Source organism: Bombina bombina, chromosome 7 (assembly GCF_027579735.1).
Source record: "Bombina bombina isolate aBomBom1 chromosome 7, aBomBom1.pri, whole genome shotgun sequence".
Lineage (NCBI taxonomy): Eukaryota > Metazoa > Chordata > Amphibia > Anura > Bombinatoridae > Bombina > Bombina bombina.
Window position 1 is genome coordinate 459,932,669 of NC_069505.1, and position 27,775 is coordinate 459,960,443.

Sequence of the window (27,775 nt, forward strand, 5' to 3'; positions counted from 1 at the left end):
GGTTTTTTTTGGTGGGTTTTATTTTTAGATTAGGGTTTGGGCAGTAAAAGAGCTAAATGCCCTTTTAAGGGCAATGCCCATCCAAATTCCCTTTTCAGGGCAATGGGTAGCTTAGGTTTTTTAGATAGTTTTTATTTTTTTTATTTTGGGGGGTGGCGGTTTGTAATGTTAGTGGGTGTTTGTAATTTTTTTTTCATAAACAGAACTGATTTCTTTAGGGCAATGCCCTACAAAACGCCCTTTTAAGGGCCCTTGGTAGTTTATTCTAGATTAGGTTTCTTATTGTGGGGTGTTTTTTTTAATGGGTAGTAGAATAGGAATAATTTTTATTGTTTTTGATAATTTGTTATTTTGTGTAATGTATTTTTTTATTATTATTATTATTATCGGTTATTTGTAGAGCGCCAACAGATTCCGCAGCGCTAAGGGGGTGTTTGTTTTTCTTTTGTAGGAAAATAGCTATTATCTTTAGGGCAATGCCCTACAAAAGGCCTTTTAAGGGCCTTGGTAGTTTGGGGGGTGGGGGTTTGTATACTGTTAGATGGTGTTTGTTTGTTTTTTTGTAGCAAAAGAGCTGTTTAACTTAGGGCAGTGCCCTACAAAGGGCCATTTTAAGGGATAATTTTGTTTTCTTTCATGTAATTGGCAAGAGTCCATGAGCTAGTAACGTATGGGATATACATTCCTACCAGGAGGGGCAAAGTTTCCCAAACCTCAAAATGCTTATAAATACACCCCTCACCACACCTACAATTCAGTTTTACAAACTTTGCATCCTATGGAGGCGGTGAAGTAAGTTTGTGCTAGATTTCTACGTTTATATGCGCTTCTCAGCATGCTGAAGCCCGGTTTCCTCTCAGAGTGCAGTGAATGACAGAGGGATGTGAAGGGAGTATTACCTATTGAATGCAATGGTCATCCTAATGGCGATCTATTTCATAGGTCCTCTGTTATCGGTCGTAGAGATTCTTCTCCTACCTCCCTTTTCAGATCAACGATATACTCTTATATACCATTACCTCTACTGATTCTCGTTTCATTACTGGTTTGGCTATCTGCTATATGTAGATGAGTGTCTTTTGGTAAGTATGTTTTCTTTTATTTAAGACACTCTCAGCTATGGTTTGGCACTTTATATGTAACATTCTAAATATATGTTTTATACTTATATTTGCCATGATTCAGGTTAATCAGTATATTTCCTTTTTACAGACTGTCAGTTTCATTTTTGGGAAATGCATATGAATACATTTTTTCTTGCCTGAAAATTTTTCAAATTGTCTTTCTTTCTAAATTGCAGGCTGTTAGGCTCGCGGGAGCGCAAAATGCTATAATTTATTGCGTCATTTTTGGCGCAAGACTTTTTTGGCGCAAGAATTTCGTTTGTTGACGTTATGATGTAATTTCCGGCATCTTAGTTTCACATAATTGCGTCATCTATGACGCTCGTGTTTGTTGCAGACGTTTTTGGAGCCAAAATTTTTTGTCAATTGTGGGCGTCATACTTGGCGTCAGATTTTTTTGACATTATTTAAGTCATTATTTCTTTTTGCTTCTGGTTTCCAGAGGCTTATTCTGTTTGCATTTTTTCACATTCCTGAATCTGTCATATAAGGAAATTGATAATTTTGCTTTATATGTTGTTTTTTTCTATTTACATATGGCAAGATGTCTTAAACTGACCCTGTCTCAGAATCTACTTCTGGAATGCTGCTGCCTGATGTCGGTTCTACCAAAGCTAAGTGCATTTGTTGTAAACTTGTGGTAACTGTTCCTGCAGTTTGTGTTAGTTGTCATGATAAACTTTCAAAAGCACACAATATTTCCATTAGTAGTAATCCATTACCTGTTGTTGTTCCTTCAACATCTAATGTTCAGGATATTCCTGTTAATGTGAGAGAATTTGTTTCTAATTCTATTCAGAAGGCTCTGTCTGTTATACCACCTTCTAATAAACGTTACAGGTCTTTTAAAACTTCTCATACATACATACAAGAATTTTTAAATGACCGACAGCATTCTGATTTATCTATCTCTGTTGAGGATCTATCTGGTTCAGAAGATTCTGCCTCAGATATTGACACTGACAAAACTTCATATTTATTTAAAATGGAGTATATTCGTTCTTTATTAAAAGAGGTGTTGATTGCATTAGATATGGAGGAGACTTGTCCTCTTGATATTAAAATCAGTAAACGATTAAATTCGGTTTTTAAACCTCATATAGTTATTCCAGAGGTTTTTCCAGTTCCTGATGCTATTTCAGATGTAATTTCTAGGGAATGGAATAGTCTGGGTACTTCATTTACTCCTTCTCCAAGGTTTAAGAAGCTGTACCCTTTGCCGACTGATAGATTAGAGTTTTGGGGAAAGATCCCCAAAGTTGATGGGGCTATCTCTACTCTTGCTAAGCGTACTACTATTCCTACGGCAGATAGTACTTCTTTTAAAGATCCTTTAGATAGGAAGCTTGAATCTTATCTTAGGAAGGCTTTTTATGTTCAGGTCATCTTCTTAGGCCTGCTATTTCTTTGGCTGATGTTGCTGCGGCTTCAACTTTTTGGTTGGAAACTTTAGCGCAACAAGTACCAAATCCTAATGTGTATAGCATTGTTAAGCTAATTCAACTTGCTAATAATTTCATTTGTGGTGCCATTTTTGATATCATTAGAATTGATGTCAGATATATGTCTTTAGCTATTTTAGCTAAAAGAGCTTTATGGCTTAAATCCTGGAATGCGGATATGACTTCTAAGTCAACGTTGCTATCTCTTTCTTGCCAAGGTAATAAATTATTTGGTTCTCAGTTGGATTCTATAATTTCAACTGTCACTGGGGGGAAGGGAGCCTTTTTGCCTCAGGATAAAAAATCTAAGGGTAAATTTAGAGCTGCTAACCATTTTCGTTCCTTTCGTCAGAATAAGGAACAGAAACCTGACCCTTCCCCTAACGGAATGGTTTCCAATTGGCCTTCTCCAGTCTGGAATAAATCTAAGCCTTTTAGAAAACCAAAATCAGCCCCCAAGTCCGCATGAAGGTGCGGCCCTCATTCCAGCACAGCTGGTAGGGGGCAGACTACGATTTTTCAAAGATGTTTGGATCAATTCAATCCAAAATCATTGGATTCAGAACATTGTTTTTCTAGGGTACAGAATAGATTTCAAGATAAGACCGCCTGTGAGAAGTTTCTTTCTCTCACGCATTCCAGTAAACCCAGTAAAGGCTCAGGCTTTCCTGAAGTGTGTTTCAGACCTGGAGTTATCCGGGGTAATTGTGCCAGTTCCATATCTGGAACGGGGTCTGGGGTTTTATTCAAATCTGTTCATTGTTCCAAAGAAAGAGAATCTGGATCTAAAAATTTTGAATCGTTATGTAAGAATACCAACATTCAAAATGGTGATATACTTACAGGATGCTTATCTTCATATTCTGATTCATCCAGATCACTATCAGTTCCTGAGATTCTCTTTTCTAGACAAGCATTACCAATTTTTTGCTCTTCCTTTTGGCCTAGCAACAGCTCCAAGGATTTTTTTCAAAGGTTCTCGGTGCCCTACTCTCTGTAATCAGAGAGCGGGGTATTCCGGTGTTTCCTTATTTGGACGATATCTTGGTACTTGCTCAGTCTTTTCATTCTGCAGAATCTCACACGAATCAACTAGTGTTGTTTCTTCAAAGACATGGTTGGAGGATCAATTTACCAAAAAGTTTCTTGATTCCTCAGACAAGGGTAACCTTTTAAGGATTCCAAATAGATTCAGTATCCATGACTTTGTCTCTATCGGACAAAAGACGTCTGAAATTGGTTTCAGCTTGTCGGAACCTTCAGTCTCAGTCATTCCCTTCAGTAGCTATGTGCATGGAGGTTTTAGGTCTCATGACTGCAGCATCGGACGCGATCCCCTTTGCTCGTTTTCACATGTGACATGAGACCTCTTCAGCTTTGTATGCTGAGTCAATGGTGCAGGGATTATACAAAGATATCACAGTTAATATCCTTAAATCCCAATATTCGACTATCTCTGACTGGTGGTTAGATCACCATCGTTTAGTTCAAGGGGCCTCTTTTGTTCATCCAACCTGGACTGTGATCAAAACAGATGCAAGTCTTTCAGGTTGGGGAGCTGTCTGGGGATCTCTGACAGCGCAGGGGGTTTGAAAATCTCAAGAGGCGAGATGACCAATCAATATTTTAGAACTCCGTGCGATTCTCATAGCTCTTCAGTTTTGGCCTCTTCTGAAGAGAGAACCATTTATTTGTTTTCAGACAGACAATGTCACAACCGTGGCATATGTCAATCATCAAGGTGGGACTCACAGTCCTCAGGCTATGAAAGAAGTATCTCGGATACTTGCATGGGCGGAATCCAGCTCCTGTCTAATCTCTGCGGTCCATATCCCAGGTATAGACAATTGGGAAGCGGATTATCTCAGTTGCCAGACTTTACATCCGGGAGAGTGGTCTCTTCACCCTGATGTGTTTCTTCAGATTGTTCAGATGGGCTTCCAGAAATAGATCTGATGGCTTCTCATCTAAACAAGAAACTTCCCAGGTGTCTGTCCAGGTCCAGGGATCCTCAGGCGGAAGCAGTGGATGCGTTGTCACTTCCTTGGAATTATCAACCTGCTTATATCTTTCCGCCAGTTCTTCTTCCAAGAGTGATTTCCAAAATCATAATGGAGCGTTCATTTGTTCTGCTGGTGGCTCCAGCATGGCCACACAGGTTTTGGTATGCGGATCTTGTTCGGATGTCCAGTTGCCAACCTTGGCCACTTCCGTTAAGGCCAGACCTTCTATCTCAAGGTCCATTTTTCCATCAGGATCTCAAATCATTAAATTTGAAGTTATGGAGATTGAACGCTTAGTGCTTAGTCATAGAGGTTTCTCTGACTCAGTGATTAATACTATGTTGCAGGCTCGCAAATCTGTGTCTAGAAAGATTTATTACCGAGTTTGTAAAACTTACATTTCATGGTGTTCTTCTCATAAATTCTCTTGGCATTCTTTTAGAATTCCTAGAATTTTACAGTATCTTCAGGATGGTTTGGATAAGGGTTTGTCTGCAAGTTCTTTGAAAGGACAAATCTCTGCTCTTTCTGTTCTTTTTCACAGAAAAAATTCTAATCTTCCTGATATTCATTATTTTGTACAGGTTTTGGTTCATATCAAGCCTGTCATTAAGCCAATTTCTCCTCCTTGGAGTCTTAATTTGGTTTTGAGGGCTTTACAGGCTCCTCCGTTTGAGCTTATGCATTCTCTGGACATTAATTAAATTACTTTCTTGGAAAGTATTGTTTCTTTTGGCCATCTCTTCTGCTAGAAGAGTTTCTGAATTATCTGCTCTTTCTTGTGAGTCTCCTTTTCTGATTTTTCATCAGGATAAGGCGGTTTTGCGGACTTCATTTAAATTTTTACGTAAAGTTGTGAATTCTAACAACATTAGTAGAGAAATTGTTGTCTCTTCATTGTGTCCTAATCCTAAGAATTCTTTGGAAAGATCTTTACATTCTTTGGATGTGGTAAGAGCTTTGAAATATTATGTTGAAGCTACTAAATATTTCAGAAAGACTTCTAGTCTATTTGTTATCTTTGCTGGTTCTAGGAAAGGTCAGAAGGCTTCTGCCATTTCTTTGGCATCTTGGTTAAAGCTTTTGATTAATCATGCTTATTTGGAGCCGGGTAAGTCCCCGTCTCAGAGGATTACGGCTCATTCTACTAGGTCAGTTTCTACTTCCTGGGCTTTTAAGAATGAAGCTTCTGTTGATCAGATTTGCAAAGCAGCAACTTTGTCTTCTTTGCATACTTTTACTAAATTCTACCATTTTGATGTTTTCTCTTCAGAAGCAGTTTTTGGTAGAAAAGTTTTTCAGGCAGCTGTTTCAATTTGATTCTTCTGCTTATAATTTCAGTTTTTTTCATTATAAAGATTAAAACTTTTGATTTGGGTTGTCGATTCTTTTTTCAGCGGAATTGGCTGTCTTTATTCTATCCCTCCCTCTCTAGTGGCTCTTGCGTGGAGTTCCACATCTTGGGTATTTGCTATCCCATACGTCACTAGCTCATGGACTCTTGCCAATTACATGAAAGAAAACATAATTTATGTAAGAATTTACCTGATAAATTAATTTCTTTCATATTGGCAAGAGTCCATGAGGCCCACCCTTTTTTGTGGTGGTTATGATTTTTTTGTATAAAGCACAATTATTCCAATTCCTTGTTGATGCTTTCGCTCCTTTCTTATCACCCCACTTCTTGGCTATTCGTTAAACTGAATTGTGGGTGTGGTGGGGGGTGTATTTATAGGCATTTTGAGGTTTAGGAAACTTTGCCCCTCCTGGTAGGAATGTATATCCCATACGTCACTAGCTCATGGACTCTTGCCAATATGAAAGAAATGAATTTATCAGGTAAATTCTTACATAAATTTTGTTTTTTGTTATTATTTGTAATGATAGTTTTTTTTATTTTTGGTAATGTTAGGTTTTAGTGTAAGGCAGCTTAGGTTTTATTTCACAGGTAAGTTTGTATTTATTTTAACTAGGTAGCTATTAAATAGTTAATAACTATTTACTAACTAGTCTACCTAGTTAAAATAAATACAGACTTACCTGTGAAATAAAAATAAAATCTAAACTAGCTACAATATAACTATTAGTTATATTGTATCTAGCTTAGGTTTTATTTCACAGGTAAGTATTTAGTTTTAAAATTGTTTAGTTAGTATTTAGTTAATAATTGTAAGTTGTTTTTTTTTTTGTTTTTTTTTTTTAAACAATTTTTATTGCAGTTTCGTAAAAAAAATAAAATACAAAATTTGCCCATTAATAGCAATGATATTAGAATACAACAGACAAAGTTGTTACAGGTACATTATCCATGTTTAGAAAGAGGTCCAGTAAAGGTTTGGGCAAACTGAAGAAGAACTTCATTTTATATTTTAGTGGTTAGAACATGATCTCCACACCTATGGATTAAATTTCATATAATTTCCAATTACAGCTGTCATGATGTGGAGAATTGGCTTTTGTGGTGACTATTGTGGTGTCACAAGAAGAAGGGAAGGAAAGGTAGTGCAGTGGGCAGGAGCCACTCGAATTATGGGAAAGTTGGGAGGGGGGAGGGCGGAAGAAGGGCGTAGCTGTTCATAGTAGAGCTATAGGGTGAGCTTCTATATAAAATTGTGTAGGATAGCCAAATGTAAGATAGGCTGTATTGTTTGCTATATATATCTAAGGAACACAGGCATTCATATAGTTGGTAGTTAAGGGGGGGGGAGGAAGAGGAGAGAAAGCTTTCTATGTGTACCATAGGGGAAATTATGTTAGGAGAAATAAATAAACACTGTAGAGCGAAGGTGTTGGTATAGGGGTGTCTTATCCAATTTACTAGTCTATTGATAGGTCTAAGGTGATCTTATGCCGTCTGTAGAACTTGGAGGGAAAGAATAGTTAAATTATAATAATCATTGGTTCTAGAAGCAGGACCAGGGATCATAAGCGTATAGTAGGAACTTTCTAAGGGAAGTTCCCCGCATCTATGTTGTACAGACTAGATATCACCCATGTAACCTTGTACGACATACTAAGACATTAACATGTATAGGATAACTACATATAATGCAGATTTACAAGATTTAATAACATTATGAATCTATGGGACCAACACAGCCCTCCTAAATATATTACTCTCTAGTTAACTTAAGGCACATAAGCAGTTACAGTAGTCTAGCTGGTATAAAGTCTGCATCTAGGTGGGGTAGATATCCATATAAGCTAATATTTAAAATAAAGCCTGCTCAACAGCCTCCTAGATTACTTGGTATAATTAAAACCCCAGCTGTCATAGATTCGAATTGCTATGGTATATAGATAAGAAGCGTCTATTGTACATTAGTATTGGTGATAGAAAGCTTAAGTAACTAAATAGCCAGAGTCCCCCTTAAAAGGACCTATGAAATAGGTTATACAATAATATGAGAATGGTGCGTATACAACTACTAGTATTTTGCATATATCTATAGGCGCATAAGAACAGTAGGATAAACTAATGAGAAGCTAATAACACTCGTGAGGCTATTATTATAATTCTACACTAATGAGAAGCTAATAACACTCGTGAGGCTATTATTATAATTCTACACATCTACTAGAATACGTTTTGATGGAACACTGGTTGAAACCACACTAGGAGTTGAGGTTTGCCTTACTCCGGGCTTCAAAGTAACAAGTAAATTCTGTGTTAAGGGTATAAAGCCTCTATATTATGGATCAAAGTAAAACAAGTACAATCCTTTTAGTAGAAGCATTAAACATGCGAGGTATGCCTAGAATACATAAACCTGGGTATATGCTTTATTGGGATTCTATAAGTAACTCTCTGAGCGATTTTGGGGACTGTGAGGCATATGCAATGAGAAAAAATTGAGTAACAAAATAAAGAAGGAAAACAAGATATGTGTAATACTCAAACATTATTAAAAATGAACAGGCAGAGAGTCCATGGATCTGTTTCAATATGAGGTGAAAGCCGGGTAAAGTTAATGTCCGCATAACAGTTCCTCAACTGGAGGGTGAACAAGTACCTCATATTATAGAACAATGGTGGGATGGTCAACCAACCCCTCTCTTTAGAAGTTGGGTGCTGGCAGCAATACGGTAGGGTAGCTAAACCCATTGCAGGAAGGCCATAAATCAGATAGTGTCTCTCGGCTGAAAAACAAAGGGCGTGGAAGGGGGGCAGGTGAGCTGTGTTTCGCGAGTGTCCAAGTCTCTGTACTTCTCATGTGATACTGAACACTTCTTCGCCCCCGTTGTGAGTCGAGCATCTGTCTCGTGTTCCACAATACTCCATCCCAAATCTCAATCTGCGCCCGATGGTCGGCCGCTCCATCAGGGGCTTTGGCTGAGAGGAGCACCTCATGTAAATCTTTAGGCCAAGGAGAAGTGCAATGACTAAGCTGATTGCAACAGAGTGTTGGCTCCCTAACGGGGCAAATAAGTCCCTGCTGTATCGGTCGTCCCTCCGTAACCAGTGTGAGCTCTGCTTTGTGGAGGGTGGGGTATACGTTGGTGTTTGAGGTGTCATGCGGCAAGTCATTCTTCTCGTTGTCCGCCATCTTGATTGCGCTATCAGTTTTCTTCACTCTCGTGGCTTTTATTTAATTTCAGAGTTCTGCATAGCCACGGTCCATCCGACATCCCAATTCCTCTAAAAGCGCTCGTATTTGGATAGATAGGTCTTCCTCCATGTGTGGGTAATTATGATGGTATCCGCTTGAATGCAGCTTCACCCTTAAGCCAATATAATAACTGTGTACCGCTCTACCCAGCAGGCCCTCAGACCGGGAGAGGGGGGTAGATGGTTCTGCGAAGTGGGCTGCAGCCGTCTGTCTTAGGCAGTCTTAATTACATCCTCCACTCGAGAGTCATCATAAAAATAGTATCTCCAGAATCAGGATTAACTCCTCGTGAAATATAGAAAACTATTATGCCCAAAAGATTCAATTATAATTAGAATAGACGTTGGTTCTTTGAGTCAAAATCAGATTTAAGTAAAAACACGTCCTATCATGGCTGCAGCTTGGTCACGCCCCCCAATAATTGTAAGTTTAATTAAGCTATATTTTAATTATGTTAAAGTTAGGGTTAGGTTTAGGGGTTAATATAGTTGTGGGGGGCTGTCGGTTTAGGGGTTGATAGGTTTTTTAGTTAATAATTGTCATTTTAATTTAGCTATATTTTAATTATGTTAGGGTTAGGGATGGCTTAGGGTTACGTTAGGGACAGGTTTAGGGGTTACTAGTTTAAATTGCTTTATTGCAATGTGGGGGCTTTCTTTTTAAAGGTTAATAGTTTAATCATATTTCGTTGTGGGGGGCTTTCGGTTTAGGGGTTAATCGGTTTATTATAGTGGTGGCGGTGTAGGGCTTAATAACTTTAGTATAGTGGGGGCGATGTGGGCGGACAGCAGATTAGGGGTTAATAATATGTAAATAGTGTTTGTGATGCGGGAGGGTGGTGGTTTAGGGGTTAATAACTTTAGTATAGTGGTGACTATGTCGGAGGGCGGCGGAATAGGGGTTAATAAATTTTATTAGTGGCAGGGATATTGGGAGCGGTAGATTAGGGGTTAAAATTTTAATTTAGTGTTTGCAATGCGGGAGGGCCTTGGTTTAGGGGTTAATAGGTAGTTTATGGGTGTTTAGTGTACTTTGTAGCAGTTTAGTTATGAGTTTTATGTTACAGCTTTGTAGCGTAAAACTCATAACTACTGACTTTAGATGGCGGTACTGTAGGTTAATAGAGTGTAACGCTCGCTTTTTAGCCTCACTGCAAAACTCGGAATGGCAGCGCTATGGGAATCTCATGAAAAAACGTAATTTTTACGAGTGCGGTACTGACATTGCATTACAGGGTAAAAGGCTTGTGGTACACCTATACCGACAAGACTTGTAATGGCTGAGGTGCTGTTTTAACGCTGAAAATACCATATTTTCATTGTTAAAAGACGAACGCACAAACTTGTAATCTAGCTGAAAGTCTTTTAATAAAACAGATAGAGATACGTCTGGCCCATCTACACCTCAGCGTTAAGCTTGGGTGCCTACTTGTCCTGCAAAACTGAAGGAGACTGAATCCTGGAACCAGCATGCTATCCCACTGCGTGTAAAGCTACCAAATAATGGAAGCTGGAAAAAGAGCACAAAGCTAGAGCGCTCTGAAGCCGAAGAGGAAACTCCGCCCCTGTGACGTCACGGAATGGCCGATAAACGGCCCGTAACAAAAACCTATTACAATTGTGCCACCTCCGTAACAATTGATCCTCATAAGTTGAGCACTGAACCACAAAAATAAAAACTTTACTGACAGATAACCCCTGTTCATTTTTATTTAAAACTCTCTCACACCACCATAATCCAGCAGAGCCCTGCCCCTGTCTAATGTATCCTGAGCTCAGGATAACTTACCCCATATATGGTGCAGTGAAAAAATTAATGTGCCATGAAAACTGAATAAAATTCAAATTGGCACTTACCTGCACCCCGACATCTCACCGGTATGAGAGGAAGCCACTCCTCAGAGACCTATGGAAGAAGAAGAACAGAGTAAGCCTACTCTGGTATTCTATGAGAGGGCAGCAACTTGTCAGGAAAACACAGTGAGGCCCACCCCACAAGTTCCTGACTGCTTTAAAGCTACCACAGTCCTACTGAAGGGACTAACGTGGAATACAGCTAAACCCAGTAGATAGGGAAGATCAGAGCAAGCAAGCCCTGACTTCAAAACAAATATAGAAGAATCTAACACCTAAACTCCACCTCCTCCTTGCACTGAAGGCAAAGAGAATGACTGGGGTTTGTGGTGCTCTTTGCCTCCTCCTGCTGGCCAGGAGTGATATTCCCCAACAGTAATTGATGATTCCATGGACTCACCATGTCATAAGAAAGAAATTCAACACCTGACCACCAGGAGGAGGCAAAGACACCCAAGCCAAAGCATTAAGTATCCCTCCCACTTCCCCCTACTTCTCCCCAGTAATTCTTTGCCTTGTCTACTAGGAGGTTGGGCACAGAACGTGCTCCGAAGATAATTGGATTTGAAGTCCTTATAATGGATTGTTTCCTTGCAAGACAGGACTGGGGTTAAGAGTAGCCATGTAATCCTCTTTGTAAGAGTTGTGGTGAAAGTTAGCTTCTGGATGTTGCAGGGAAGGTTCCCTAGCCTCCTTCCAGTGTATATTTGCTAACACCCCCTCTGGCAACCAGTGTAAGCTTACACTGCTTTCCTTTTATTTCTCAGGTCCCTGTCAGAAGTGTATGTGACTGTCAGACCTTGAAGTGCCATGACATGACACAGCAGAGACCCTGGAGGGTAAGTCCTTTAAGTCAGGAGTTTTCTATGGTATTGTTCACTTTTATATTGGATATCTTGACCGCAACTTTTGGGATTCTTATAGTGGCATGGAGGGGCTTTTCTTTTTGAACTTTACTAAGGAGCCCATTTTTGCACTGAGGGTTCATCTTTTCACTATCGCGGCAGTCTGTGCCGATTTGAGATGCTTCAGAGGGCTGGCCTATGAGTGCCACATCATGTGGTCTAGAACTTCCTAGTTAGACTCCGGTTGCAATCAGAGTTATTACTCAGTTATTCAATGCTTTTGCGGCTGTTCTGATTTCACTCTCCACTATTACTGGAGATGGTAACTGCCCCGGCCTAAGCAGGGGTCAGTCAGAGGTGCGGGTAGTTTATTTTTTGCATAAATAAGGTAACATTTTTATTTTCATTATTAAGGGAGTTGCCCTTATGCTAGAAGGATAACGTTTTTAATATTGGTACAGAAGGAGTTAACTTTAGGTTGGGTGATTCTCTACTCAAGCTATGGAGAACGATTTTGATTTTTCTTTGGAGGCTAACGATCCTCCTATTTTACAATAAGACACGTCTTTTTTGTGAAGTGGCCATTGTATGCCCCCTGCACAGTTTTGCTTGGTGTTTAAGCTCCGTTTTAAAATAAAAAACTTTGGGGTCTCAGTCTGCCCTTGTTCCTTCTCGAAAAAATTAACCCCTTAGAGCCCTCCACCTCCCAGGACTCTATTGTCCAGGACATGCCACAACTTATTCCTCGGTCCCTGTCTCCTAATGTTGCACATGCAGTACCATGCGGTTTAGCTCAGTCATCATCTGATGGTATTTTCTTGCCAACAGACTTTGCCGCACAGCTACAACAGGCTGTTTCAGCTGCGCTGAGTGCTTTTACTATCTCAGGCAAAAGAAAAAGGAGGGTAGAACATGTTTCCCCTGACGGGAGAATTGGTACTCCTTTGGAGACTGCATTGGTCAGTCTATCTCAAAATTCTGAGGATGAGCAAACCTCTGTAGCTTTTGGAGGTGAGCTTTACTAACTCCGCTGAAAAAAACCAGCGTAGCCTGAGGAGATAAACTTCAGATTTAAGCTTGAATATCTTTGCTCCCCCCTCGATGGGGGCGGCACCTCGTCTAGCCACAGTGCATCGACTCTGGATGTCCCTGAGCCTTAAAACATCTGAGGAACCTAAAATTCCTAAGCTGAATATGGTCTATCAAACTAGGCCGAAAGCTCAAGTTTTTCTTTTTTCCGGCTCGCATGGTAGACATAATTTCCAAGGAATGGGAGAAGCCGGAGATTCTTTTTTTCCCCGTCCCCTAAATTTAAGAGGAGGTTACCAGTACCAGACTCTAACCTGGAATTGTGAAGTACCATTCCCAAGGTGGATGGAGCTATCTCCACTCTGGCTAAATGTACTACTATTCCTCTCAAGGATAGTACCTCCTTCAGGGACCCCATGGACAGAAAGATGGAGGTGTACTTAAAGGAGACTGTTTAATCAAAAGGGCCTTCTCTTTCAACTGCTGCAGGAGCTGCCACCTTCTGGTGTGACTGTTTATTGGAGATGACTCTAGTCGAAACTCCATTGGAGGACATACAGGATTGGATTAAGGCTCTTAAAACAGCCAATTCCTTTATTTGTGACACTATCATGCAAATCATCCATCTTAATGCTAAGTCCTTTGGTTTTGCAGTTCTATCGCAGAGAGCTCTCTGGTTAAAATCCTTGTCGGCTGATATGGTTTCTAAATCCAGACTTCTTTCCTTAGCTTTTAAGGGAAAGACATTGTTTGGTCCAAGCCTGGATTCTATTATTTCCACTGAGACCAGAGGGAAGGGTGCTTTCCTCCCTCAGGTTAAAAAAAAGCTAGATCCAAGGGTTGCCAGTCTGGTCATTTTTGTCCTTTTCGTGCTAGCAAGAGACAGAGATCTCTGGCCTCTTCCGAGTCAGACCAACCTAAGAGTACCTGGAAACCTAACCAATCTCAGAGCAGCCCAAGAATCCCTCCTCTGATAACAAGTTGGCATGAATGGACAGCCCCTGATTATTGATTGGATTGTGTAGGGGCAGACTATTCTTTTTTCAAGACGCTTGGTTTCAGGATGTTTAGGACCCCTGGGTCCAGCATGTTTTCTCCCAGGGGTACAGGATAGGCTTCTGATCTCGCCCTTCAAGAGGCAGATACCTCCTGTTTCGACTTTCCTCAAAGCCAGAAAACATGACTGCCTTCTTGAATTGTGCAAAAGACTTGGCTTCCATGGGCGTGATCATCCCGGTACTTCCCTTAGAAAGAGGTTAGTTTTTTTTTTCAAACCTCTTTGTGGTTCCCAAAGAAGCGGTAACATTCTGACCCATTCTGGATTTAAAGTGCCTCAACAAGTTTCTGAAGGTTCCTTTTTTTCAAGATGGAGACTATTAGGCACATCCTGCCGTTAGTCCAGGAAGGTCAATTCATGACCACTATAGATCTGCATCTTCCACAAGGATAATTTTCAGTTCCTTTGATTTGCCTTTCTGGACAATCACTTCCAGTTCATAGCACTCCCCTTTGGCTTAGCTACTGCTCCAAGGATCTTAACAAAGGTGTTAGGAGCTCTTCTAGCGGTGGCCAGAGCAAGAGTAATCACTTCCGTCTCCTTACCTGGACAACATTTTTGTTTAGGCTCCATCTTTTTCTTTAGCAAGATCTCATTCCATGAAGATATTCTGTCAGGGCACAGGTAAATACATATTTATATATATGTATGTCAATAGGACAGGGAAATGTGTTTATGTATGAAACCATATTTTTATCAGATATTACTGGAATAAGGTTTAAATTCTGATGTCAGGATTTGACTCAGAAACCCCCACAAATTGAATATACATCTCCAGGCTGACTACAGACAGCATGTCCCAAGAAACAAAAGGGAAACATTTGCTTCATAATTAGGAAGTGCAAAACTCTGTACCCCATGCTATGAGTAAGGATGAGGTGTCTGGAATACCCTCTTGAAGCTGGTCAAAATCATAGGGAAACCGTTTTTATGCACATAGGTGTTAATTGCTCCTAAACATCAAATACACGTCTGCATTGCTAGCTAAACAGAAAATATGTTGTATTGTGACTTTTACAACTACTCATGGATTGACCCCATGCTATGTGGGTGGGGCAGTGAAAGCCTTAGCCAACAGACATGTACTATGGTGTAACTTTAAAATTTACTGAAAGCAGTGTGGGTTGAAAAATTAACTTTTACAACCCCTGTATAACACAGATAAAAAAAAATTAAATACATTTTACAAAGGAAATAATACCAATAGCTTCATATATGTTTGGAAGGATTCAAATAGCCCATATATGTATATATATATATTGAAATAGTACGTTTTATATTAAATAAATAATTGCTGCAGTTAATAATTATGAAAAATAGATTCAAACTCTAATAATCCCATGGTCTAATCATATATATATAACATAATTTTTCTATTTTTCAGATGGGGTGCCTGCATGGGATACCCGAATCATGTTATATGATTATATACTAGATGGTTATGAAAGTTTAAATACGGCTCTGAAAACATATTAGATGTATAAACGCCATAAATTTCAGAAACAGGATACATTATTTTAATATAATATACTGTGTTTCATATTAAAATGATCAGAAAATCCATAAGATATTACTTATCCAAAACAAATATTGTGAGTAGTTGTTGCAGTAAATTATGATAAAATGAATAACCATTTCATAGAAATACTGAATTAAGTTGTTAAAATGTTTAGAAATAGTATTGCATGTATTGCTGTGTTGTGCTGTCTGCTGCCACCTAGTGTTATGATGTGAAATTGCAGCCATGAGATGATTGGTTGTTGCAAGGATGCATTTCCTTGACAACATACTTTACCAAATAACCCAATCCATGTTCAGTTGCAAAGAACCAATCCGAGACAAGGCTTCCGTGGGCGTTTCCAATACTCACCAATGACTGATAATAATCAAAAAGGGGAGGGGTAAAATCAGATGATTTAACCCCAAGCATAGAGACTGAGAGAGAAGGCTGCTGGCTAATCCTGAAGGAATAACTACTGTGGTTATTATTAAAGCACACGGCTACTGTTGGACTCCATATGCAATATCCCCAATTTTGAATTTCTGAGGTGAAATTGAATCTATTGAGAAACATTGGAAACTGGATATTGACTGGTTTATTTGGTAAAGTATAAGGTTATTGGTAAGATAAGTTATATACATAGTCACTACAGTTAAATTATAATAAGCAGATTTAAGGAAATAGTTTATATTTCAAATTAGCATTTCATAGCCTATGTATTGTTAAACTAATCCCAATCTTAAATTGTTTATCTATGCAAATATATAATAATAATTCAGAAGTGTATATTGTATTATTGTTTAAATTTGTATCTGTTAGACTAAGTAACCTATCTGTGAAAGTTCTGATGTTTTAAATCAATATTGTATTAGGATTGTATTGCTTGGATGTTAAAAGCGAAAGATTTTAGTCTCATTGTAATATTTTAAATGCAGCTCTGAATGAAAGGTTGGTTTTAAAGATAAATTTTCCTGGGTTTTATAAGAAGGATAGCATATCTTAATAATTGGTTTTAACTTATATAATATTGTGTCATATTCTGGTATTGCAAATATATTTCAAAATGTTCATGGATATTAACTAAATAAAAGAATTCAGGTATTTATATTAATTGTATGGTTTCTAGTAGATGCATGTTGGTTAAGGGTTTCTATTTTTAAGGATAATTATTATTTGCATTGTGTTATAACCCTGCCATAAGCTGATATATTATTTGGAGAGCACTACTTAGATTTTCAAATATACTGACAATTCCTAACGGATCAACGTTGAATCAAACTTCTTTCTTCCTGCCACTCATTGCAGTCTGCTGCGCAACCCTTGGTGTTTCAATATATGGAAGTGGTGGGTCTCGTAGCTGCCATAGATATTCCTTTTAGTTAGTGAAAAATGTAATAATGGTTTAAAGGATATTTTAAATAGACTTGATTTTTGTTAGATTTGTGTTTATAATATACAAAACAGGGATTATATTTTAAACACATTTAGTAAAACTATGCTATTAGCAGATTTAGAAAAGAAAGGTGTTTTCCCCCCTTAATTGCTATAAAGTTTTTAGTTTGTTTTGTTTCCTAATAATACGATGGTTGTCTGTTAAAGATTTTGTATACGTGATTTATATGTGTTTTCTTTCATGTAATTAGCAAGAGTCCATGAGCTAGTGACGTATGGGATATACATTCCTACCAGGAGGGGCAAAGTTTCCCAAACATCAAAATGCCTATAAATACACCCCTCACCACACCCACAATTCAGTTTTACAAACTTTGCCTCCCATGGAGGTGGTGAAGTAAGTTTGTGCTAGATTCTACGTTGATATGCGCTTCGCAGCAGGCTGAAGTCCGGTTTTCCTCTCAGAGTGCAGTGAATGTCAGAGGGATGTGAAGAGAGTATTGCCTATTTGAATACAATGGTCTTCCTCTAGGGGATCTATTTCATAGGTTCTCTGTTATCGGTCATAGGGATTTCTTCTCCTACCTCCCTTTTCAGATCGACGATATACTCTTATATACCATTACCTCTACTGATTCTCGTTTCATTACTGGTTTGGCTATCTACTATATGTAGATGAGTGTCTTAGGGTAAGTAAGTCTTATTTTATTTATGACACTCTAAGCTATGGTTGGGCACTTTATATGTAAAGTTCTAAATATATGTGTTTAAACTTATATTTGCCATGATTCAGGATAATCAGTATTCCTTCATTCAGACTGTCAGTTTCATTATTTGGGATAATGCATATGAATAAATATTTTTTTCTTACCTTAAAAATTTTCAATTAACTTTTTTCCCTGCGGGCTGTTAGGCTCGCGGGGGCAGAAAATGCTTCAATTTATTGCGTCATTCTTGGCGCAAACTTTTTTGGCGCAAAATTTTGTCATTTCCGACGCCATAGTTGACGCCGGAAGTTTGTTCGTGGTTGCGTCATTTTTTGATGTATGTGTGTTACAGACGGGTTTTTTTGCACCAAAAAATGTGGGCGTCGTTTTCGGCGCCAGAGGATGTGGCGTCATACTTGGCGCCAAAAAATATGGGCGTTGTACTTGGCGCCAATAATGTGGGCGTTATACTTGGCGCCAAAAAATGTGGCCGTCATTCTTGTCTCCACCTTTTTTCACATTATTTAAGTCTCACTTTTTCATTGCTTCTGGTTCCTAGAGGCTTGTTTATTTTGCATTTTTTTCCCATTCCTGAAACTGTCATTTAAGGAATTTGATAATTTTGCTTTATATGTTTTTTCTATTACATATTGCAAGATGTCACAACCTGACCCTGGATCAGAATCTACTTCTGGAAAGACGCTGCCTGATGCTGGTTCTACCAAAGTTAAGTGCATTTGTTGTAAAATTTTGGTAACTGTTCCTCCGGCTGTAGTTTGTGTTAGTTGTCATGATAAACTTTCTAACGCAGATAATGTCTCCATTAGTAATAATCCTTTACCTGTTGTTTTCCCTTCAACATCTAATGTTCAGGATGTCCCTGTTAATGTAAAAGAATTTGTTTCTAATTCTATTAGGAAGGCTCTGTCTGTTATTCCTCCTTCCAGTAAACGTAAAAGGTCTTTTAAAACTTCTCATATTTCAGATGAATTTTTAGGTGACCGCCATCATTCTGACTTATCTGTTTCTGATGAGGATCTATCTGGTTCAGAAGATTCTGCCTCAGATATTGACACTGATAAATCTTCATATTTATTTAAGATGGAGTTTATTCGTTCTTTACTTAAAGAAGTGTTGATTGCATTAGATATGGAGGAGTCTAGTCTTCTTGATACTAAATCTACTAAGCATTTAAATTCGGTTTTTAAACCTCATGTAGTTTTTCCAGTTCCTGATGCTATTTCAGAAGTAATTTCTAGGGAATGGAATAGTTTGGGTACTTCATTTACTCCTTCTCCAAGGTTTAAGAAATTGTACCCTGTGCCATCTGATAAATTAGAATATCAGAATAAATCCAAGCCTTTTAGAAAGTCAAAACCAGCTCCCAAATCTGCATGAAGGTGCGACCCTCATTCCAGCACAGCTGGTAGGGGGCAGGTTACGATTTTTCAAAGATATTTGGATCAATTGGATTCAGAACATTGTTTCACAAGGGTACAGAATAGGTTTCAAGGTAAGGCCGCCTGTGAGAAGATTTTTTTCTCTCACGCATTCCAGTAAACCCAGTGAAGGCTCAGGCGTTTCTGAAATGTGTTTCAGACCTAGAGTTGGCTGGGGTAATTGTGCCGGTTCCAGTTCTGGAACGGGGTCTGGGGTTTTACTCAAATCTATTTATTGTACCAAAGAAGGAGAATTCCTTCAGACCAGTTCTGGATCTAAAAATATTGAATCGTTATGTAAGGATACCAACATTCATAATGGTGACTATAAGGACTATTCTGCCTTTTGTTCAGCAAGGGCATTATATGTCTACAATAGACTTACAGGATGCATATCTTCATATTCCAATTCATCCAGATCACTATCAGTTCCTGAGATTCTCTTTTCTACACAAGCATTACCAGTTTGTTGCCCTTCCGTTTGGCCTAGCAACAGCTCCAAGAATCTTTTCAAAGGTTCTCGGTGCCCTTCTCTCTGTAATCAGAGAACAGGGTATTGCGGTATTTCCTTATTTGGATGATATCTTGGTACTTGCTCAGTCTTTACATTCTGCAGAATCTCATACGAATCAACTTGTGTTGTTTCTTCAAAGACATGGTTGGAGGATCAATTTACCAAAGAGTTCCTTGATTCCTCAGACAAAGGTAACCTTTTTGGGTTTTCAAATAGATTCAGTGTCCATGACTTTGTCTCTAACAGAAAAGAGACATCTGAAGTTGGTTTCAGCTTGTCGAAACCTTCAGTCTCAATCATTCCCTTCGGTAGCTCTGTGCATGGAAATTCTAGGTCTCATGACTGCTGCATCGGACGCGATCCCTTTTGCTCGTTTTCACATGAGACCTCTCCAGCTTTGTATGCTGAACCAGTGGTGCAGGGATATCACAATTAATATCCTTAAATCCCAATGTTCGATCTTCTCTGACTTGGTGGTTGAATCACCATCGTCTAATTCAAGGGGCCTCTTTTGTTCGTCCAACCTGGACTGTGATCTCAACAGATGCGAGTCTTTCAGGTTGGGGAGCTGTATGGGGATCTCTGACAGCGCAGGGGGTTTGGGAATTTCAGGAGGTGAAATTACCAATCAACATTTTGGAACTCCGTGCGATTTTCAGAGCTCTTCAGTTCTGGCCTCTTCTGAAGAGAGAATCGTTTATTTGTTTTCAGACAGACAATGTCACAACCGTGGCGTATGTCAATCATCAAGGTGGGACTCACAGTCCTCAGGCTATGAAAGAAGTATCTTGGATACTTGTATGGGCGGAATCCAGCTCCTGTCTAATCTCTGCGGTTCACATCCCAGGTGTAGACAATTGGGAAGCGGATTATCTCAGTCACCAGACGTTACATCCGGGCGAATGGTCTCTTCACCCAGAGGTATTTCTTCAGATTTTTCAAATCTGGGGACTTCCAGAAATAGATCTGATGGCCTCTCATCTAAACAAGAAACTTCCCAGGTATCTGTCCAGATCCAGGGATCCTCAGGCGGAAGCAGTGGACGCGTTGTCGCTTCCTTGGAATTATCAACCTGCTTATATCTTTCCGCCTCTAGTTCTTCTTCCAAAAGTGATTTCCAAAATTCTAATGGAACGTTCATTTGTATTGCTGGTGGCTCCAGCATGGCCTCACAGGTTTTGGTATGTGGATCTTGTTCGGATGGCAAGTTGCCAACCTTGGACACTTCTGTTAAGGCCAGACCTTCTATCTCAAGGCCCATTTTTCCATCAGGATCTCAAATCATTAAATTTGAAGGTATGGAGATTGAACGCTTGATTCTTAGTCATAGAGGTTTCTCTGACTCAGTGATTAATACTATGATACAGGCTCGTAAATCTGTGTCTAGAAAGATTTATTACCGAGTCTGGAAGACTTACATTTCTTGGTGTTCTTCTCATAAATTCTCTTGGCATTCTTTTAGAATTCCTAGAATTTTACAGTTTCTTCAGGATGGTTTGGATAAGGGTTTGTCTGCAAGCTCTTTGAAAGGTCAAATCTCTGCTCTTTCTGTTCTTTTTCACAGAAAGATTGCTAATCATCCTGATATTCATTGTTTTGTACAGGCTTTGATTTGTATCAAGCCTGTCATTAAGTCAATCTCTCCTCCTTGGAGTCTTAATTTGGTTCTGAGGGCTTTACAGGCTCCTCCGTTTGAACCTATGCATTCTATGGATATTAAATTACTTTCTTGGAAAGTGTTGTTCCTTTTGGCCATCTTTTCTGCTAGAAGAGTTTCTGAGTTATCTGCTCTTTCTTGTGAATCTCCTTTTCTGATTTTTCATCAGGATAAGGCGGTGTTGCGGACTTCATTTAAATTTTTACCTAAGGTTGTGAATTCTAACAACATTAGTAGAGAAATTGTTGTCCCTTCATTGTGTCCTAATCCTAAGAATTCTATGGAGAGATCTTTACATTCTTTGGATGTAGTAAGAGCTTTGAAATATTATGTTGAAGCTACTAAAGGTTTTAAAAAGACTTCTAGTCTATTTGTTATCTTTTCTGGTTCCAGGAAAGGTCAGACGGCTTCTGCCATTTCCTTGGCATCTTGGTTAAAGTCTTTGATTCATCATGCTTATGTAGAGTCAGGTAAGTCCCCGCCTCAAAGGATTACGGCTCATTCTACTAGGTCAGTTTCTACTTCCTGGGCTTTTAGGAATGAAGCTTCTGTTGATCAAATTTGCAAAGCAGCAACTTGGTCTTCTTTGCATACTTTTACTAAATTCTACCATTTTGATGTTTTTTCTTCTTCTGAAGCAGTTTTTGGCAGAAAAGTACTTCAGGCAGCTGTTTCAGTTTGATTCTTCTGCTTATAATTTCAGTTTTTTTCATTATAAGATTAAAACTTTTTGATTTGAGTTGTGGATTATTTTTTCAGCGGAAAATCTTTATTTTATCCCTCCCTCTCTAGTGACTCTTGCGTGGAAGTTCCACATCTTGGGTATCTGCTATCCCATACGTCACTAGCTCATGGACTCTTGCTAATTACATGAAAGAAAACATAATTTATGTAAGAACTTACCTGATAAATTCATTTCTTTCATATTAGCAAGAGTCCATGAGGCCCACCCTTTTTGTGGTGGTTATGATTTTTTGTATAAAGCACAATTATTCCAATTCCTTATTTTTTATGCTTTCGCTCCTTTCTTATCACCCCACTTCTTAGCTATTCGTTATACTGAATTGTGGGTGTGGTGAGGGGTGTATTTATAGGCATTTTGAGGTTTGGGAAACTTTGCTCCTCCTGGTAGGAATGTATATCCCATGCGTCACTAGCTCATGGACTCTTGCTAATATGAAAGAAATGAATTTATCAGGTAAGTTCTTACATAAATTATGTTTTTTTACATATGTACAATATTTGGATTTGGGATCTTTGAAAAAGATGTTTGTTACATGATTTTTTTTGTGATTTTTTTTGTATGTTTGCTATAAAATAAAAACAATTTTAATGTTTAGCCTTAGCATGAATCTGGAAAAAGGTATAGGGGTCGTAGACTGCCTCTTACTCTTTTGGTAGACACTCAAAATAGTTAAACTATTCTCAAAATATAATAATTATGTCATTAATAAATAACATTGCTCCCATTTTATTTTTTGTTAACAGGTGAATTTGCAAACTGCAGTAATCCTAGTTTGAGTCATGGTGAATGTACAGAAAATACTTGTTACAATCTTCTTCACAATCAAAGAAGCCACATTGGAAATTTATGTTCTGAATATAGTAAATGTTTTACCAGGAAATCAAATCTTTTAAGTTATCAGAAATTCTATACAGCAGAGAAAGCATTTTTATGTTCTAAATGTGGGAAATGTTTTGCCAGGAAAGGAAATCTTGTTACTCATCAGAAAATTCATACAGGAGAGAAATCATTTTCATGTTCTGAATGTGGGAAATGTTTTGCTCGCAAATCACATCTTATTACACATCATAAAATTCATACAGGAGAGAAACCATTTTCATGTTCTGAATGTGGGAAATTTTTTACTGAGAAATCAACTCTTATTCAGCATTATAAAATACATACAGGAGAGAAAGCATTTTCATGTTCTGGATGTGGGAAATGTTTTACTGACAAATCAAATCTTATTAGGCATCAGCAAATTCATAGAGGAGAGAAAGCAGTTTCATGTTCTGAATGTGGGAAATGTTTTACTGAAAAATCAAATCTTATTAAGCACCAGAAAATTCATACTGGAGAGAAAGTATTTTCATGTTCTGAATGTGGGAAATGTTTTGCTCAGAAATCACATCTTATTACACATACAAAGATTCATATTGGAGAGAAATCATTTTCATGTTCTGAATGTCGGAAATGTTTTGCTCAGAAATCACATCTTATTACACATCAGAAAATTCATACAGGAGAGAAAGCGTTTTCATGTTCTGAATGTGGGAAATGTTTTACTGAAAAATCAACTCTTATTAAGCACCAGAAAATTCATACTGGAGAGAAAGTATTTTCATGTTCTGAATGTGGGAAATGTTTTGCTCAGAAATCAAATCTTATTACACATACAAAGATTCATATTGGAGAGAAATCATTTTCATGTTCTGAATGTCGGAAATGTTTTGCTCAGAAATCACATCTTATTACACATCAGAAAATTCATACAGGAGAGAAAGCGTTTTCATGTTCTGAATGTGGGAAATGTTTTACTGAAAAATCAACTCTTATTAAGCACCAGAAAATTCATACTGGAGAGAAAGTATTTTCATGTTCTGAATGTGGGAAATGTTTTACTGAAAAATCAAATCTTATTAAGCACCAGAAAATTCATACTGGAGAGAAAGTATTTTCATGTTCTGAATGTGGGAAATGTTTTGCTCAGAAATCACATCTTATTACACATACAAAGATTCATATTGGAGAGAAATCATTTTCATGTTCTGAATGTGGGAATTGTTTTGCTCAGAAATCACATCTTATTAGACATCAGAAAATTCATACAGGAGAAAAAGCATTCTCATGTTCTGAGTGTGGGAAATGTTTTATCTTGAAATCATGTCTTATTAGGCACCAGAAAATTCATATTAATATAAATCAGAGAAATGAAAGCTTAACCTCTTAAAAGTGCAAGTCAACATGTAGTCATCATTTACACAGAGTCTAGCTTTCTAAAGATGACTACATGTAGTCCTATGGGGGGTGCATAGTTATGATTGTTTAAGGCATCCTTTGCATCTCAAGTGCTTACAAGATGACCCAGTGTGTTTCTCATCCCTGGGGGGGGGTTGTATGGAGATCCTATATAGATTTGAATAGCCAAGTGATCACCTGGTGTAAATAAAATCTTCATTATTTGAGTAGAAAGTCATGGTAAAGAGCCCCTATATTCAGATAAAAGTTATTTATGCGCTTTTGGATTTATTTATATTTTGATAAACCCTTATTTGAATTGTAGGCACTATTGATGGCATTATAGTCAGGTGATTACTGAGGTGACAGCTTTTTCCTAGCTGTAATTTAAAGGGACAGTTTATCCACAATTTGACTCCCCTTTAATATGTTCCCAATGATCCATTTTACCTGCTGAAGTGTATTAAATTGTTTACAAGTAGCTCCTTTAGCCTGTGGTATCCCCACCTATACTGAACGTTTCTATACTTAAGTATAGGCTATTGACAAGTTATATAAACACAGCTGGAAGAATAACTTGTATTACCACTGGGGTGTAGGAGATTATCTCCAAGTATTGGGCTTTGGTTTACAGACAGATATAAGATAAGGAAGCATGTGTGTATACACAAAGTGATAACATTTATGAGATTGATTTTACCTGGAAACCAATTTTAATAGGCTATGGTTTCAAAACACAAAACCAGCTATTTCATATAGACAAATAAACCTAAATTTAAATTTCTCATACATTTTGTACTGGTATAACAAGTCATTGAAAACACATTAAGGGATTACAATTTTTTACAGTACAATGTCCCTTTAAATTGACCAGGTGTACAGAGTAAGCCCCTATGCTAACATCAAAAGTCCAAGAGGCTTCCAAAAGCCCTGTTTTGTGTTTGCATAAAATGCATTGTGCTGAAATGTAACAAAAAAAATATTCATTTAGGTTTCCAGTTCCTAATTTCTATAGAAAAACACTGAATTATTGTCAAATTCTGTTTATTTTATGTTTATTTTACCCATTTCAAGTATAGATTCACACATGTGTTGACTATATTTAAGAAAATAATTCATACTGTATTGTTTATAAAAATTGTAATAAAAATATGATATTTTTTTTACAGTTTTTGTTGTAGATTTCTCATGTAATGATATTGTTCATAAATGTTATATTTCGAAGCAAATGATGATAGAGAGGATCTCAGTTGCTAAGTTATCACAGAGTGTGTTACCACTATTAAATAGTAGTTTGTATCACTGCAAAGTGTGTTACCAAATATGGTGGTTAAAAGGTAACTTTGTATTGCAGTGATTTATTAGGTTGAGAAACGAGGGGCTACAAAATAACAAACAGTGCTGCTATATGCAAAACTGTAGTAGTCTGAGTAATAAAGGAGACTCTTAATTTATACTGTAAAATGAATCTCTTGATAGAAACTTTCTCTTGAACACAAGCGGTATAGTAGGTAAGTGTGTATTAAAGTCTCTTTACCAGGGGTGTCTGAAAAATCATATGTCCCTTTAACAAGATTTGCAGTAACTTACTGTGGAGTTGTACAGAAGTATGCAGCTTGAATCGGAGTACACTTTTACCTTTGTCACTGAGAAACTAGACGGTACCTCTGCTTAACGGCTTTCCAATCTGAAAGACACGTCAGTTATGTCACAGAAGTGGGAGTGGTCTCGCTCCAGTGTTTGCGAGCGGGGAAAGCTACGATACAGATCAATATTGTTGTTAAGCTTGCAATCCCAAATTGCAGTGGTGTTTTCCAGTTATCACAGCAAACAGGTAATAGTCCACTAATAGTGTTAGGATTAGCGGTAGTGACCGCAAGTTGAATCCTGTTTGTTTCCGGCTGAGGTTTCTGTATGAATTCATGTTGTGAAAAGCTTGATAAATGTTCTTTGGTCCGTCTTATGAAAGTAATAGAAAACCTTGAATCTTGAGAAAGATAATAAGAGTAGGAATAATCCTCTAGGAAGATTAGAGCTCAGCTGTAGTTCTACAAGTCACACTGTAGCAAACAAAATACTAAGCACCTGCTTGCAGGTGTGCAGCACTTATAAAGACTCTGTGGGAGGAGTAATCTTAAAGGGGAATACCTAAAATAATGGCATAGGAATTTGTTGGGTATAATTTGTGATTACTTCCAGTAGAGCTTAAATGTGAGTACCATCTAGAAGCTCAAAAACAGCTCAGCACAAGGGTGTGAAATGGATCAGCAGTTAAGGGGTTAAATGCGTATTCAACACTTTGAAATTGTAATATAAATTGTATAATTATGTGAATTATAACTATTTGTCATATAGTAAGTATAGGAGAAACCTATGTTTCTCCTATCTAATCTCTTCTGCTGAGAATATGTAAGGACAAATATAGTGTGCAAAAAAAAACCCATTTAGATAGTTACTGTAACACTGTACACATCCTTTGCTGACTTTATCTTTCCATAATGGATCACAGCAGATGAGATCAGACAAGGGAAACCTTAGGGTTTGTATTACTTTTTAGATATGACTAAAGTGAACAGTATAGAAACTTAAACCTTACACTTGTGTCTTCGCAATTAAACAACTTGCAGTCTTTTTATAATCACTCTTTTTATAAGCACTCTTTTAGAGGTACCAGTTCCTACTGAGCATGTGCAAGAGTTCATACTAAATATGTATGATTGGCTGATAGCTGTCTTTATATCACATGAGGGGCAGGGGAATGGAATCAAACTTGTCAAGATTTTTTTTTTTTAAACAAATCTCCTTTGTATTCTGACACTTTGTTACATAACTTGTTTTTTAGATTATTTAGATAGAGTATGCAAATGATCTTTCTATTTACTTCTATTATGAAATTAGAAGAAAAAAGAAAGAAAACATATCCCCTAACCTATAGTATACATCAGTCATACATATTGTGTGTGCTGTGGTGGGTAAGAATAATCACAAAGTCAGTTTCTTGTTGTATCTGCATTTTTCCTACTATTGGCAGTGAGAGTCAATGAAAACATTCATAATCTATGGGAATTACATGACCTGGCCTCCAGGAGGAGGCAAAGACACCTCAAGCAAAGCAAAAAAATATCCCTCCCAGTAGTTATTTGCCTCGTGTCATGTAGATAGGCAGAGAGATGTGTTCTGTAGAAGGAATTAAGTTTTTAAGTAGGATTTGGCTTTCATTGAAAGCCGGGGATGATATAGCCCTATAAATCTCAATACAGTATTGGCATATTTAATACTGTCTGAAGCTAGGACTCCTATGCTTCTTTCCAATTTTCTAAATCCCCTGTCTGATAACCCTGTCTCATTAACCCCTTAATGACCGGACCATTTTTCAATTTTCTTACCCTAAATGACAATGGCTATTTTTACATTTCTGCAGTGTTTGTGTTTAGATGTAATTTTCCTCTTACTCATTTACTGTTCCTACACATATTATATACCATTTTTCTCACCATTAAATGGACTTTCTAAAGATACCATTATTTTCATCATATCTTATAATTTACTATAAAAAAATGTAAAATATGAGGAAAAAATTGAAAAAAAAACACACTTTTTCTAACTTTGACCCCCAAAATCTGTTACACATCTACAACCA

The 27,775-nt window shown here is 37.8% G+C and overlaps 1 protein-coding gene across 1 annotated transcript in view; it reads left to right on the top strand.

Annotated features, from left to right (window-relative positions):
* The window catches only part of LOC128666719 (gastrula zinc finger protein XlCGF26.1-like), a 58,187-nt gene extending 32,884 nt beyond the window's left edge, over nucleotides 1-25,303 (top strand). Inside the window, exon 2 of the mRNA XM_053721462.1 lies at nucleotides 22,662-25,303. Within this exon, the coding sequence (XP_053577437.1) occupies nucleotides 22,662-24,127 (1,466 nt within the window). The 3' untranslated portion in view covers nucleotides 24,128-25,303. The remainder of the gene's footprint in view (nucleotides 1-22,661) is intronic.
* Nucleotides 25,304-27,775: the final 2,472 nt, after the last annotated feature.